Source organism: Cupressus sempervirens, chromosome 6 (genome assembly GCF_028749045.1).
Source record: "Cupressus sempervirens isolate cs-2001-9-10 chromosome 6, ASM2874904v1, whole genome shotgun sequence".
Classification (NCBI taxonomy): Eukaryota; Viridiplantae; Streptophyta; class Pinopsida; order Cupressales; family Cupressaceae; genus Cupressus; species Cupressus sempervirens.
Genome location: NC_143123.1, coordinates 119594358 through 119612322, shown reverse-complemented (window position 1 = coordinate 119612322; position 17965 = coordinate 119594358). Strand labels below are relative to the sequence as shown.

General features: G+C 34.2%; 1 protein-coding gene across 1 annotated transcript in view; it reads left to right on the top strand.

The window, feature by feature from the left end:
- Positions 1-5564, top strand: part of TIC21 (translocon at inner membrane of chloroplasts 21) — a 29996-nt gene extending 24432 nt beyond the window's left edge. Inside the window, exon 4 of the mRNA XM_089787019.1 lies at positions 4972-5564. Coding sequence (XP_089643145.1) covers positions 4972-5085 — 114 coding nt within the window. The 3' untranslated portion in view covers positions 5086-5564. The remainder of the gene's footprint in view (positions 1-4971) is intronic.
- Positions 5565-17965: the final 12401 nt, after the last annotated feature.

Genomic DNA, 17965 nt, shown 5'->3' with positions numbered 1-17965 from the left:
GCAGACTAAATTAGGGAATAAATTAAATTAATCAGTTAAAGTTATCAAATGATGAACATTTGCAGATAGCTTTATTCAGTTAATTCATAAAGTGACTTCAGTTAATTCATAAAGTGACTTAAGTGAAAAATAATGAGGATATTAATAGTTATAGTCACTTTATTAAATGAGCTTTAATGAATTATTTAAAACAGGAATTTGAAAAAGCTTTCGAGAAAATTTTACTGGTTTGTATAAAAGGAGATTATGGAGCTCATGTCACTATGTAAAATGGCTTCTAATCTCTATGAGAATTTTGGAGAGATTTTTGTTGAGCAGAACCCCTATGACAAAAGCCCTAAGGGAATATCAGTTTTTGACATTTTGTCAGTGAAAGACTTACCCGAGTTGGTTAGAGGAAGAATCTTACAAATTTTGCATTTGGATTCTATGTTTGTAGGTTTATGAAATTTGTGAAGTCTTGTTCCAAGACATATTTTTCAGTCTGAAATATTTGAATTTTAGATAGATTACCTAGTGAAACTGGGATGCTATACCTTGCTGGGCAATCGTATATTTTTTTTTCTGTTGAAGCCTAGCTTGAAAGCTGGATGCCAAGATATGACAAAAAGTGAGTTTTGGGCAATATCATTTTCTCACGTTGGGCTGCAAAATTGGTCGTAGTAGTATGAGTTTTTGGCATTGACAAAGGGACATTGGAGTGCATATCTTTTGGTTGCCTTCAGAGGTTGGCATGAGACATAATAGTCGGAACAAAGGGATTCATCCATCCATATTGAGGCGATTTCGAGAGCTTGTGTTAGCTACTCAGTTGCATCAAGAAACCATTATTGTTGTTGGATTGCGAGGACTTTGTGTTAGCATTTGGAGGATGGAAGGTGGCGTGTGTGCTAGAGAACATTGTGTGATCTGCATGCTTGACATTGACCTTTAGGTGTTGTAGTTTTTGGAGCTGCAATAACCTCAGCACAGACCTTATGTCATTTGCTGTACAATTTTGGGTTGAAGACTGCCAGTTATTATGCTAATATCCCTTCAAAGAGATTGCTATATAATTGTTCCAAGAGGTCAGAAGTTGTATGCATGTTTCATTCTGAATTTTGTTCATTAACAACAGTTTTTTGCCCAGACAATAGTTGTTATTGGTTATTTCAGTCATTAAGTATTACATTCTTTCATATTTTGCATTTGCCAAAATGATATCAATTTTTTAAAGCGAGTTTGGAGTTATGATTATATTAAACCAAAGCTCTAAAACAAGATAGACAACCTAGCAAAAATTCTTCAAAGTAAACTTGCAAATTGCTCTACCAAAGTCTCATCAGCTGAGATTGGAAAACTTTGAAATCTTTTAGCATAAAGTTTAACAAGGGTTCTTACACAACTTCTCTTCAAGGTGAGAAAGTCAGTTGCAAAATTTGTCATACTACCTCTCTCAAGCTTTTTACCCTTGGTGCAATCTCTCGTCATGTTGAGAACAGAGGGTGATTGTAGATCAATTCAGTGATGTTCCTAACTTCTTCCACCATTGATCTCATGTAATTATTTTGACTATTTCGTCCACAAGGTCAAACGTAATGACCCTAGCTAAAAATATTCATACAAATCATCAAAGTTGAAATAATTTACTGAAATCAAACAAATTGTTCATATAAGCATATTAGATCTAAAGTGCCTACATAAATAAAATAGGCATGCACATATAAATTGGCTTGAAAAATGTGTTTCCTTAATGCATTTCATTCAAATAAATGCATAGATTTGTATTCACAAAATGATTTAAGTATTCAAAATGTTGCTAAAGTCCTCAAATTGTGAGGTGCAAATGCAACCTCCGTATGAATTTGACCTCTAGATATCTGAAATGATCCGAAGCTCAAGGGATAACAAACATTCAATCAAAATAACACATATATTAAGGAGTACTGTTGAATCCAAATGCCATTTTTATCTCTTGCTGTTATAACTGTGATTACATATGCAAATACCAGACGTGAAAAGATATTCATATGAACCAGATTAATTGCATTCCTTTTGCATAGTCAATCATTTTGCCTATTAACCAGTTGGATTAGGAACAGATCAATGAACAGACGTCTTACACATTCAGATTCCAAGACACATTGATAACAGTTATGTTCCTTAGCATATGAGCAAAAAAAGAAAGACTAAATGTAACAAAATGAACCTGGAGTTTAGGGTATGAGGACAGACTGCTCACATGACCTGAGGTATGTGAGATACTGCTGACTGTTCTTCCAATGGTGGGCGAGCTAGCTGAATACTCGCTATCCTTGATACGGGGTCGAGATGACTGTTGCTGCGATTGATATGGCTCCTGTAACGCGTGCTGCTACCTGCGATACTCCAGTGGTGTTATGATTTCCAATCCGCGGCCACCTTGCTCCATGACTCATCCTAAGTCTACCTTTGAAGTTGAGGGAGGGAGAAGATGGGAGCCTGGTGAATGTGGAGTTATGTCCCAGTCTGGACTGGTGAACCTGATAGCTATATGCTCAACGTTGCCTGTCTGCTGTATGTTGCCTTTCCTAATGCCGCTGAGTAGATACACAGTGACCACGTCCTCCCAGCTCTGTTCTAGTTGCCCCTACAGTCCACTAGTCGATACAGTTACTGTTTTCTGGTGCATTGAAGAAAGTTCACATGTTTCCAACTACAATCCCAAACTAATAAATCATCAGATAACTTACTTCAAATTCTGGAGTCAACACCACACTTCACCTTGCCCATTTCCTGCCTGAACCTGAATTTACTTCTAATGAGGTGCTGGGGTCACGTCCAGTTCCTCAAACAACTCAAGGGGTTTCGTCCTCAGAGTTACCTGTCACATTTAAGCAACCTGTTGGTATTTAATCAATATCATGTATCATGCTGTAAATCCCAATGTAGATGCTTTTATAACCTCAATGTGAGGAAAGATGCAAACAACTAGGCAATGCGGGATAAAAAGCCTATTTTGTCTTTTAGTCACTTAATTCATTTTTGTCATAAAGTAAACTTTAAATGATAAAGTACTTTATAAATCAACTTTTTAAAATAAAGTGACTTAGGAAGTACACATTTAATTGTCTCCCTGTCGAAACCCAAGACTCTTGTGACTGGCTGGCATCCTCAAAATAAGTGCTGTTAGCCTATCCGGATGGAAATATAGAACAACAAGGCACCATAAGGTCTAGCGCGGAGAAGGGGACATTACAATATCAGAAGTTTGATGTCCTCTAATATCCAAAGCCAAGTGTTTTCAGTGCCATGTGTGTTTTTGGATGTATTGTGTGACATTTCTCATTTTCCACTATACTCTTCTCCCAATATTTTTGAATATCTTCAAGGAGAAGGTCAATGCAGTGAGTAGCCCAAGGGCCTCCAAAATAATGTACATCTCTCCTGTAGAAGTTTATTAGTTGCTACATACACTAGTTGGACAACATTCTCCAGTCTGACCCCCATCACTACTTTGTCCAATGAGTTGTACAAAGTATTGACATCTTTTTATTTCATTAAAGGTATCGATTGACTTTGAAAAAACTAGTTGTCATCTTGGAACCATGAGGAATTTGATTAAGGTTTGGTCCTTGGTATCAATCCAATTGTAAGAAAAAGTGCCACAACCTGTATTTTCCCAAATTTGTTTTCATTCATTGACTAATTGACATGTTTTTTATTGCATCCTACCATAATGCCTCAACTAATAATGGCTTGGTGCCTTGAAACCCAGCTTGCTATGGTCATTACAGTGACCAACTGCTTCTCATAAGGACTTGTCGCAACACAAATGGAATTTTTTAGTGCCAAAAATTGGCACATGCCAACTGGGCTTCATGACAGGCAGTTCCTTCCAGTGAAGGTTGTGCACGAGAAGTGTTATTAGCATTTTGGGTTGAACACTGCCAGTTATTATGCTAATATCCCTTCAAAGCGATAGCAACATAATGGAATTTTTTAGTGCCCAAAATTGGCACATGCCAAATGGGCTGCATGACATGCAGTTCCTTCCAATGAAGTTTGTGCACTAGAAGTGTTATTAGCATTTTGGGTTGAACATTGCCAGTTATTATGCTAATATCCCTTTAAAGAGATGGCTTCATAATATCCCTGTAAACATGCTCTAACGGATTAATATTTCCCTAAATTTCCCTGAATTTGCAGAGCTCATAATTGCCAATTTCTGTCGTCCTTGATTTCTTCATTTATTCTAATCACAAGATGCCAAGAGAACTTGGCTTGGCCGATGCTGCTTTACTTTTTGGTAAAATGGAAATAAAGTTAAACCCTAGCAATACAGCAAAAAAGTAAAAAGATTTCAAACAAAATCCTAGCTGGTAGCACACTAATTCAAATTAAAAATAAAATACAATTAAAGTATGAATTAAAACCGAGTACTAGAAATTTAGAATAAAGGCATTTATAATAATAAAATCTGGAAAAAGTGTTGGATACCTATCAAGTGCTTCTGAAACAAAGCTGATAAGATGTTAAAATGTACGAATAATAATGCTAAAATGGTAAATCTAAAATGGTTTTAATGGTCAACATATGCATACATAATTAATGACCGTCTTTGGATACATAATAAATATCTTGGACACTGTCATACATTGTAGCCTATGAATAAATACCCTAGAGATCATCATCTTTTGAAGACAATTGTATGGTAGTCTCATACTTTTGTCTATTGTAGTCCTTCAAAAGTTTAACTTGTAATCCAAATTCGGCATTTATTGTTGAGAGAGCCCTTATGTCATGTTGCGATACTTTGTGGGCCAACTGTAATAGACTGTTTAGGTGACATTAATTGTGTTCAATATATAATATGCTATTTGTAATATCTTGTAAATTATAAAACTATTTTGCCCTCAAATGTGTGAGCAGGACTTTGCATGTCACTTTTTCAGAGACAGCTACCATATTCTCATCAGTCTGACAAATATTGTTTATTGTGTTGCGTTTCAGGCTTGTGGAAATACTATTCTCTCTCATTTTCTGGGACTCCTTTTCTCACTGGAGTTACTTCGGTCTGTTACTCTACCACAGCCTCCTGAGACAGTAACACCAAAGGTTGCCTAAATCCTCTCCATAGCAGGAAACAGTTGTTTTTGAACCAAGCATTCTATTGGCGGTCATCCCCTTTGAAGATACAAGTTTGATACGTGGCATGAGTTCTTTATCCACCATTTTCTTCCCATGTCACTTTTTAAGTCTTGATTGGGAATGTGTTAAACAGTTGCTCATTTATTTATTTCAAGGCTACTTATTGTTCTGCAAAGCAATGAAGAGTATTATTTTGCAATTTGCATTCCCTTTAGGACTAGCTTTCTTCTATTATGGGAACGAGTTGCAAATGAAAGTTTGTATTTATCAGCCACTGTTTTTGGAAATTGAATATTAGATAATTAGACGGTGCTTGTCAAAACTTCAGTTACCGGAGGATTCTTTCATGTATATTCCAAAGGAACCGTTTGCATTGTTTCACAGGATAAACTTCCTGTATCGCATTAGGAAAATGCTGAATACTGGTAAGAATAATAAGGAATTATATTATTTTACTCGTGCCAAAAACCAGGGATGGATATCCTGAATCCACAAATTCCAGAAGGTTTTTGTCCAAGTAATTGCTGTTGCTAATGATATCAATTGAATAACACCATACCATTAGCTCTTCCTAAATCCCGGGACTCACCGACATCTCATCTTTGAAGGATCCCTGGATTCAAAAAACTAATTGAATTGCAAAAATCTCTTCATTAAAATTGTGTGGGAAAGATTAAGGTCATTAGAATTGCAGAGAGAAAATTTGGGAGGGAGTAAAAGCCCAGACCAAATTTTCAAATGAAACAGGGAAATGTAAATTGAACTTACATTAAATGCCATGTATTAAACATAGATCATCCTACTTATCAATAGATCATCTTTTCAAATAAAAAAGATCACAATGAATGCCCATTTACTGTGTTTTCCAACAACAAATATTTTTGAGGTTTTGGTTTAGGACTTGTACTCCAGTTTTTTTTATTGTTCAATTTCTTTTGCGATGATAGATGTGAATCCATCAAGGTAACTTGCTGATGACTCGAGTATGTTATTTGCAATGTTTTTATTTAAAGCTTTTTAGCCAATGACCATAATCTGTCCTCCTTTAGGGATGATAAAGCCCAGAGATCAACAAGGAGATATGTTGGGTTATATCTTGCACTCCTCCATAAGCTGTAGGATCTCTTTTGATTCTACACTTTCAATTTATGTGTTGTAATATGCTGATGAATTTGTTAGGGAAAGCCTTGGAATGGAATTTGATGGAATGATATATATTTCTGATAGGGGGCAACCCGTTTGGCTCTAACAATTGTGAGCGATTCTCCGCATTAAAATTAAGTTGCAGAAAGAGTGAATATGACAAGGATATGTGACAACAATGAAGAATTGGCATAATAGAGAAAAAGCCCCGAGGACCTAGAAAAATATAATTACAAGGCTTGAATGATTTTAATTTTGATTTTTGATCTTTGTGACCATTATATTTATGGAAAACAAATCCACCTCAATTTTAATCGGTTCTTATAAATCCATAAACACAAATCCTCCTTGAATTTTAATCGGGTCTCATAAATCTTGCGATGTGTTGCATCTTATTTATTTCATTGATGTTCTTTCCATTAAAAATTTAACTTTTTATATTTTGTTTATCGATGATTATATAAGAGCACGTGTATATTTTTAAGTAAATATAAGGTTTGCATTCTATTTAAATTTTTTATACAATAGTGTTGGTACATACTAAGATTAATAAAATGTTTGAGGACTGATAATGGAGTGCACTTTTTTCTAATGATTTTATAGATTTTGTAAGATTGACTTTAATAGACAAAAGACTGTAAGACTAACATCCAACATTTTCCTTTGAGATTCATGATGTGGATTAGCCTCCCCCTGTGTTTTATAAGTTGTGGGGTTGTATCGTGTGTTAACATGTTGATCTTTTGATGTAGTCACAAACACGACGACTAACAAGTGGTATTAGAGCTTTGTCATAGGTTTGAATCTCCTTAGGTATTGTTGAGGGGGACGGGGGATAGGGGGGATTTTTAGACTAATGTCCAACGTTCCCCTTAGTGATTCATAATGTAGATTAACCTCCTGTGTTCTATAGGTCGTGTGGTTGTATCACGTGTTAATAGGTTGATCTTTTGACATAGCGGCAAACACGACGACTTAACAAAGACAACTTTGTATTCTCCACAACAAAATGAAGTAGAATGAACAAACATGATAGTAATGGAGAAATATAGGAGTATGTTGTGATTATGCTATAAAATAAAAGCTTTGGGCTAAAGTTATTGCCACCACTTACTCTGTGATTACTAGACCTCCCATATTAAGTAGCTCTTGATAATAAAAATGTCTCTAAAGGCATGGTTGGATCATAGTCCTTCATTGAAACATCTTAGAGTTTTTGGTTCTAAGGCATATGTTGATTTGACATAGAAGAAGCAAACAAAGTTGGAGAACAAGGTTGTGAAATGTTCTTTATCAGATACAATTATGGTATAAAATGATACAAGCTTTGGGATGTTGCAAATAAGATAATATACAACAAAATTGTTATTTTTGAAGAAAATAAATCTCCTTTTGCTACATTGTAGTTGGGCACATCTAACAAGAATATGTGATATAATTTTTTCCTACATGCAAGAAACTTGAATGTAGACCACTAGGTAGACAAGAAGTTGATGAGAGCTCATCTAGCTTTGAATCTTCAAAAGAGAACCACATGAAAAACATTCACTTGATGATTAGATATGTAAAATTGCTTTCAAAACTGACGTGTACAAATCTTGATATAAAAAAGAGGCATTATGTATGAATGAGGCTTAATCTTGGAAAATTGTTATGGATGAGGAAACAACCACTTTGAAATAGATTGATACATGAGATCTTGTTCATTGCCTAAAAGACAAACTTGTTGGCTTCAAATATGTCATTACAAAATGAATGGTTCAAACGTATATATTGAGAAGTATAAAGACAAGTTGGTTCCAAAAGACTACTCTCAGGGTGAGGGTGTTGATTATAGTGAGATGTTTTCTCTTATAACAAAAATCACATCTATACTTGATTTCTCTATTTGTTATTGCCACTTATGATTTAGACGTCAAGTGAATGAATGCAAAAATTACTTTCCTTCATGGTTTTTGGGAAGATGATACTTATATGATGCGCACAAAGAAATATGTTGTTAAAAGTAAAGAGTAGTTTGGTTTTTAAGTCAAAAGAAATCTATGAATGACCTTGAATGAAGTCTTATGACATGATATCAAATATTTGAGCATTTGAGTATTCTAAATTGATTCACCATGTTAATTAATTATCCAATGATGATAAGTTTCTTTATATTGCATTGCACGCTATGATATGTTATTATTAGTAAAGAGTAACATATGCTTCAAAATTAATGTCTTGACTTGCTACCAAATTTGAAATGAAAATTCTTGGTGCAACTAAACACATTTTTGAGATGTAAGTTATAAGAGATGAAGTGAATACTATGCTATGATAGGATAAAGTATTTGAATTTATTATTACAAAGGTTCAACATGCAAGGTTGTTTAGGAGTTGGGAAATGACTACATAAAAAAAGAATAATATGAAGCAAAACCCTTATAACAGAGATCAAGCAAAATTAATCTATATAAAAACCTTGGAATTTTGTCTTGATTGTATAATGAAGTTTAATAGCACTGCAATGAATGAATGAATGGATTTATTTACAAAAAATAAGAGATGCCCTAATCTTAATTTAGAATAAGTGATATAAAAAATAAATTGAAAGCCTATTTCTAAGATTCTAAGGATGATGTATACATTCATCATAGTGCATCCACAAGTAAATGAAAAAAAGGAAGTCAAATTTACACATTCAGATAATCTATAGCTCATAGAAACTTGGCCTTCGATAAAGATAACAAAGAAGTGGTAAGTAATATGGCTTGAATTGGTGAAGACAATCAAGGAAGAAAAAGGAAATATTCCTGTATAGAAAAATATATGGAAATTGGTTAAAGAACAATAAAAAAAGGAATATTAGGAGAAGAGAAATAATACTACTCTTTGAAAAATCTTGGAAGCTCCCATACAATACAATGCATTCACCTCTATATAGTTATTTAGATTAGATAGATTCTAGTTTGATTTGGCCTATGATCAAATTTTTAATACACATTTTGTAGTTATAAGTGGTGTAAACAAATTATATTGCTAAGATTCATTCCTTTCTTTTTTTTGGAAGTTTCCTTGATTAAATAGGAGATGAGAGAGGGTTTTCACCTATGAAAAGAACATGAAAAGTAACATTTTACATCAAATGGAAACAATTTATTGTGACTTTTAAAAAGATAAGTATGGTAGAAAGTGTTTACTTTTGTATATATTGCATCTATGGAGAGAACACCATTGATAGTTGATTGCAAATTCTATTCAAGCTACAAGGAGAATTACTATTGTCTGCAATCAAGTAAGTCATTGGGCCAATTTTATTCAATCGCTACTACAAAAGAGTCTTATTGGATTTTATTTTACCATGATAGTTAAAGCCTTTGGAGCATACTACTAGACTCAAAGGATGGTAGATGCATTACTATATAATGAATACAATCAACAAATGGCTTATTGTTGGACTTTTTGATGGTGACATTGTGACCAAGACCAAGAAATTTTCTCAAGCTACGACTCTATTTTGTGAAGAACTGGCTAATTTGGACCTTACTTCATTTTCTAGCTTTGTGACAAATAATTGTGTTTTTTTCTATACCTCTCAGCTTGAGTAGATCAATGTATTGGCTAATGGTTACATTACCATAGTTGTACTCACCTCAATTATCAATTGATACTATTTTTGCAAATTTGGATATTGGATAATCATACGAAACTTGAGACATAAAGGAAGGGAACTTTGATCTAGATTGTGAATCTCGTTATGGAAGCTATTGATGAGGTTTGTCCATCAAACTATGTTTCCAACTATGGTAAAACAAAATTGGAGGTAGATTTAAGATAATCAACTTGTAAGGGAGCTACCCCCAATTGGTACTTATCTATTTATAATTTTTTTTTTAATTACACAAATGCTCATCAATAGTAGAAAAAAGTCTTCCTTCTAAAACCCCTTTGAGTAATTGAAAATAATAAAACTGTCCATGATCTCTTTTAATAGTCACATTTCTTTGAAGTTTTTAGTTATTTTATTTACTATGTATTCTCACAATGTACATCTAATTGAAGCAAGCTTTATTGTAGGAATGTGAGATAACATCTTATGTAATAGAATGGGTGATCCCTCTTTCCCTCATGATTTAACGTAAAAAGACAATGATGCTCATAAGAACATGGGATACAAAGAAAAGCATTATATGTTATCACCTTGCACCTCCTCACAATGGGTGATTAGAGGGTGAAAATCTCCAAGGGAATACATGTGTACATGTTTTAACTAAATGTTGGAAGTAGCTCACAGTTCCTCATGATTGAAAATAATGTTAAGGCTAAGGTTGAGGGCATGCGAGATAGAAGAAAAAAAGTGTAAAATACCTCATGCATCCCCTCACTTGAAGTGTTTCAAGAGATGGAGACATGGGAATCTAAGTTGTAGACATACATAAGGACAATATCACCTCGCATTCACTTGTGACGAGCCACTAGATCGCAAATGATATGAGGGATGACATGGTGAGAAAGAATGAAGTGTGAAAAACCTCCCACATTCCCTTGTAATGTGAAGCAAATAGATGATGAGTGATAAGGGATTGTGTGAGGTGAAGATGTTGTGAAAAGGAGATATCCCACATTCCCTTGAGTTAGTGATTTCAAGAGGCTGGGCTTAACTAACACACTCAAAGCCACGACTTTGTGTGTGGCCAAACCCACTCTTAACTCATAACAGGATAGGTCCTGTTCACAACATATCAATTTCCATATTCTTTGGTTTCTACTATTTTTCTTAGGCCTAATGTCTATTCCATCCAATCCCCCTGCTATTAACTTTTGAACTTCCTGCTCACATGTTTGATAATTGACATTCCTACCCATAGTTGAAACATACCCTAACATATACAAATTTACTTTCATTCTCTCTCTCTCTCTCTCTCTCTCTCTCTCTCTCTCTCTCTCTCTCTCTCTATATATATATATATATATATATATATATATATATATATATATATATATATATATATATATATATATATATATATATATATATATATAGGTAAGTGATCATTTTATTATGTTTACATAAAAACATGAATTTATTTAAACATTTTAAAAGGATTTTCTCTATATTATTTAAAAAAAATATAATTATTTTTATTTTAAAAAATTAATTAATTTTTTAGTATATAATAATTTTTAAGTCATATTTATTTACTTACTAGAAAGATTGTACTATGTATGCAATTATTAGAAGGAAACATAATGATTTTATAAGGAACATAAGATTAGAAAAAATATTTACATACACATTTTTCTTTTAAATAAAAAATTATAATTTCTAAATGATAAAATACTCAAATACTTAATTTTATAAGTTTTTTTTTAAAAAAAAATCTTCTATAAATTTAAAAGAAAAAAAGATCTAAAGATAGAAATACAAATGTACTTTTTAGAACAAACTTATTTCTAAATATATGTAGATATAAAATAGTTTATTTATATTTAAATATAAATATATTATTAAGCATTGTAAATTTTTACTATTAATATAGTAACTATACAAATAAGTATGAATAGAACTTAGAGAACAAAAGAACAAAAACTATTATTTAATATTGTTTGCAAAACTTTAGAATTTAAGCTCTTATAGATATGCATTTTTTCTTGTGCTAGAGTTTGTAAGAAGGTTGAGTTTGCTTGTGTAGATAGTCACTCATTTTGTGTGGAGGTAACCTCATCCTTTGTGGTCCTTTTCTTTTCTAGGACTTGTATAACACCTCCTTATTATGGGCAATGTACCTTCTAATGGTGCTTCTCTACTGGTAAAACTTTCAAGGTAATGGTAGAAGGTAGCATTAGAGTGGTAGGAGGAACCAAATTTGTAGCAATCATTGGCAACCCTTAGACTTTCATGTAGGGAATGGAGGAGGATTTGGTAAGGATTCTACTCCGACTACTTTTCTCACTATACCTCACAAGGAAATAGATAATGAAATTTGCATGGAGAGGGATATCCTTAGAGATATATCTAATTTTTATGATATTCTAGACCACAACTATATGCCTTATAGATCTTTTTGAATTATTAGTCCTTACTTCTATTTGACCTAAGAAACTAGGATTTTGGTTTTTCATGTCGTCGTGTGCTTTGAAGAGGTTTTTTTATAATATTCTTCAATGATTTAGAAAGTCAAAAGGTAGTATTAAAAAAGGAATTTTAGGTCATAGGCAATGGATGCGTACAGGCCACTGTCTGGATCCTAGAAACATAACTTTCAAATGGTATAACATTTTAAAAATCTAAAATATGCATCATATTCTATGATTTGCGTACTGCAATTAAAAAAACAATTTAAAGAAACTTACACTACGTTAAGGTAGTCAGAAATGAAAGTTTTTATATTATAGAAAAATTCTACCAGAAAAAATATAATTAATAATTTTTTTGGAATGAAAATTATAAAAAACTATGTCACATCAGGATGTGAGTATACTATTTATATTTATAATCTTTTTAAAACAATATAATCTTTCAGTACTGTTTAATGTGGTTAGACACACACCTACTTCTTATCATTTTCCTAAAATTTACATGCTATTGCATTGAATTTTGAAATTTTCACCAGATAGAATTTTTTTTAAAAAAGAGGCTAATAGCTTAGTAGCTACATTCATTTGTTTTTACAAATTCTCTATTATGTATTTTAGATATAAGATTGACCACTTGTTCAAAATTTAACATCAACTTGTATAATCCTAATTTTCTAAATTTTCATCACTAAGTTTAAGGGCCCAGTTAATTAGGATACCATGATCCCACATATACACGAGAAGAGTGTCGATAAGAGGTGTGTCAAAGTCATTCCTTACACTATATGAACTTATTACCACCCTATTTTTGCACTAGTTGCTACATTTGACTCCCCAACATTCAAAGGAACAAGTGCTCTTTCCTCTAAGTACCTAGATATTGTTCAATGAGATTGTATTATAGGATGTGAAGATTATTGAGCTATATAAAAAATACATATCTTGAAAGCTAGGAGTTGTTGATCTCAAAGCCTAAATTGCCTATTAGTGTCCAAACACTTAGTCATTTACTAGGTAAGGTTGGCCGGTCATCAATGTGATCGAGTTGTCTAGTAAAGGTCGTGTACATAAGGATTTTTTTTTTTACATCACATGTCGAGCAAGTCAAAGACTGCTGAGCACTCCAATTGAGACCAAGTGCACATATAATCTGAGCATACACATTTGAGACCGAGAAAAATTGTAAGACAATTTTTGCTGAGTAAATAGAATAGGTTGAGTGGATAGAAGTTGAGTGACAATAGGAATGTTAGTTATGACTGAGTGCCAGAACATTCAGATGCTGAGTAAACTAGTTTTGACATATGAGTTTGTAATTGCACAAACACCTATGTATATTATTTTTGATTAAGGAAAACAGGTTTTGAAGGGTGCTTGAAACCCTGTTACAAGTTAAAAAAATTTCAATGAAGCCCAACACAAACTGAACTACAGATCAAAGGTGAAATAGGTCACCAACCAAAAAGAGGTGACCATTGTGGAAACACAAATAACACAGTACAACTCAGCCACAAAAAAACAAGTTTTGACCAGGCACCTAAAACCCCATGGTTAGCAGAGGATATACATTAAGTTCCTAACCATAAAAAACTACAACGGACAATATGCCAATAAAGCTAGGAGATCCAAAACAAGACAGGGACTCAAGATTTCCCTTTTGTTCCCAATTTTTGAGAACATAATGCCATATGAAAAGTTGGAATGGAGGACTTGACCTTTTTCCTTTTTACAGTTGTCCATCCATCCTCCACCAAACCAACAACTTTCTGCCATGCAAAGTCAGCAACACCATAATCAACCCTCAATTCCTCCATGTCCTATGAGGGACTTTAGATCATAGCAGAAACAACAACATCATTTAGAGATGGAGCCACAAGAGGGGCCCCATCACCAGTGACTGAATCTGGAGGAGGGAGAACAAGAGAGGCCACCATCGCAAAATTTAGAGGAGGGATAACAGGAGAGGTCACCTCCATTGGGGCAGCATCATCACTAGTTGAGTCCGCCACCAACAAGACCTGAGGTGAGCCACAATCCCCAAAGGGGGGGCTTTCTTAATCATGTAGTGATCATCTAAAACCCCTTTCCACCAAGTGGGAGACTTCTTTGGTGTAGATTTTTCAGAAGAGTAGCAGGTAGCTAGGTGGCCTGTCTTGTGGCATTTCCTGCAATGAAAGGGGATGCCCTCATAATCAAGCATCTAAATCCAAGAGCCAAGAGAAGAGTCTAGCTTAATCTTTTTAGGGAGTCCCTTGGAGACATCAATCTCCACAAGAATGCGAGCATACATCATCTGAAACACATTGGATGATGTCGTATCAATCATTAAGAAATTCTTGAGGGCCTCCCTCACTGCCTCCAGGACTAAATCCAAACAAAGGTGAAGGGGGAGATTTGGCAGCCTAACCCACAACGAGATTAAATTGAAGGATTCAATCATTGGGTCAAAATATTTATACCAAGGTTTGGCCATCAAGGGGAACTTCTCCCCCCATGAGAAATTACGGTGCAAGATGACATTTCTATCTTCAGTAGAGGCAAATTTCACAATCAAGAAACCCCTAGCCATAGGGTAAACCTAGGCAACTTCTGAAATGAGGGGCTCCCATACTTGAGATATCTAGGCATGTAGATCTATTAGAGAGGGCCAGAAACCCTTAAAATGAAAGATAGCAATAGTGGAAGAGAAGTCAACCACATATGTGGAGATCTCATCAATAACTTTAGGTTCCAAATCGATCATAATTGGGTTACTTACAACGACATGCTTAGCATCCTAGATCCCTGAATACAAGCCACCAGAGCCACCACTAATGCCAACCTCATAAGCTACAACATTAGCATAAGAGATAGCTAACTTGCCCGCAATACCATGAGGTGGAGACACCTTCCCAACATGAGCAATCATAGAGGGGCCACTAGAACTAGACCCAAAGGTAGAGGACAGGGTTTGAAACCCATCTAGGGTATCGTGGAGGGAAGAGACTAGGATAGTTGAAGCATACGACCCAATAAGCCCCACACCCAAGGTAGAGGACCTCCCAAACACTGATGCAGAGGCAATAGAAGCAGGCATAGGTACAATAGATTCAGAAGGGGTCACAGACATAGCTGCAAACACAGGCGCCATTGTTGCTATAATGCTATCAAAGTAATGGATAGTTCATTGTTGGTTCTTCGTGGTGAATTACTTGTTATTGCTTTGTAGTACCTATATAAATTGTTTTGCCAACTTCTATACACCATTTAATAATTGTAGAGACAATTTAAGGTGGAGTTTATGTGTCTTTATAGAAGGTATTGATCCTGAGGAAAAAAGACCAACCAATTAGAAAATTAGAAGGGAAATGACAAAAGGGATGAATTATGAGCTGTTGATTATGATCTAGGACTTTCAAAGATTATCTAACTAAAGAGAGTAATAACCCTAGGATCATTTAGAAGGAGGATCAATTTCACTTGCTAGGGAATAATATAATAATAGGACTTTGAAGAACCAATAAGATCACATTGGCCATCTGGTAGCACTTCTAGACTACGACATATAAAACAACATTCATTTATTGAACAAGGAGATTCATCCAAGAGTGGAGAGCCGAGGCATGCAAAATCAAAGGAAAAACCTACATGCTATCATTATAGTAAACTTGGATACACTACAAACATTTGCAGAGGCAAGAATGGTATGTGAAACCCTAAATCTAAGCTTATTGGTTATTTGTTTTATTGTAAGAAGCAAGGACATCGAATACATGAGTATAGATCAAGAATGAACAATACACCTATTGTACCTAGACTTGGGGGATATTGTTATAATGGTCAAAAGTTTGGACATAGAGTATATGAATGCAAATCATAGACAAAAACCTACTAAACAAATAGAAGGCAGAACAATCTATCATAGGTCAAACATGACAATATGTCTTAGGACCTCAGGATGAGGAAGATAAGGAGACTAGATGAAAAGAAGAAGAAATAGTGAAAGAGAATGTAGTGTCAAGTGCTACCATTGTTTTTCCAAGCATTGACGTACAAGCAAGACCGAGTAGTGACACCCCATCACCTACTTTAACCCAAGTAGTGTCAAGCAAAAAAACTCCAAAGGAAAGAAAAGGAAAGAAGAAAAAGAACAATTCTCTAGATAATATTGGTAGTCTAGACGAAGTTATTGAAATTCCAAAATGGGATCTAGCCAATCTCACTTTTGAGAAAACTTTTATCTTGCAAGACATCCTAGAAAGAAAGAAAAAGCAAGAAGAGATGAGGTGAGAACAACAACAAAAACATGTGTTGCATGATATAAAGGACATACTTGTTGATGCCTTTGATATTCAAACCATTGATGAACATGCCTCCTTTATCTCTCAGTTGGCGCAAATTGTTGAAAAAGTCAACATTGAAGATATTGAGGAGAATGAAAAACTAATGGCATGGTTTGAGAGGAAAGAGAGTCATAAAGAAAGTTTCTACTATCATTGCAGCTAGAAAAGTAGAATTATAGACACTTGTACAAAATTTAGAAGAACTTGTGAAAAAGATACCATATTTGTACAATATACTTTGTGATGTGCTGAGGTTTACAAATGAATTTCAGGAAAATATTCAGAGGATTCAAGCTGACATGAAGCAACCGAGTAGTTCTATCTCTTAGTCAGCCGAATCAAGCTCAATGTGTTACAACATATTATTGGTAGCACAAGGGAGGTTGACCAAGCTACAAAAAACTGATAGAAGAATGAGGGCCATACTAATCTCAATCTAGTCAATGTGGATACCTCGCTTGGAGCTGTTGCAATGTGATCTAACTTTAGCAAAAAGATCTAACACAAAGAGATCATAATCTTTCTATTGCTGAAAGATTAATTGGCTTGGCAACCAATTCATAGTTGAAGATTCATTTTTTTTGAATAAGCAAGAACCACATGGGACCATGCTCTTTCCATGATCAATCAAATTCATAAACCATTCATTGAAAAATATGATTTGATTCCACCATCACAACCCGAACAATAAACACCCCAACAACATACATAAGTGTCAAAAAAAAGGGAGAATGATTGATGTATAAAAGTAAAAGGATCAAGGGGGAATGACGAGTTAAAAGTGAGAATGGAAAGATACAAAGATTCAAAGCTCAGATAGGCATAAGATAGATAAGGTATGACAAATAAACAATCAGATTGATATGAGTCATAGAAAGTATGGGTTGTATATTGTATTGTAAAAGAAAAAGTTTTGAGTTTCTATAAGAAATGAGTCATAAGCTTAGGGGGAGTACTCTTATTCTTTTATTGTAAATATGTAATCATGAGAAAGTGTTTTTTCCACTAATTTATAAGGGGGAGATTGTTGGAATCTCTAAGTCTTGTTGTCTATTAGTGTCAAACAATTAGTCATATATAAGGCAGAGTCAATTGGTCATCACTATGAATGAGCTACTCTATATAGGCCTATTCATGTAAAAACTTGTAAATAATTATGTACTATATGATGAGCTCCATAGGAGTCAAGAAAGTCTTTGGTTGCAAAGTACTTTTAGTGTAAGTTGAGTATAGTGAATGTTGAGCAGACAGAGCCCATAGATGTTGAGTTATACAGAAGGAGTTGAGTACAGTTGAGGTTGAGAAACAAAATGAAGAATAATTATAATGGAGCA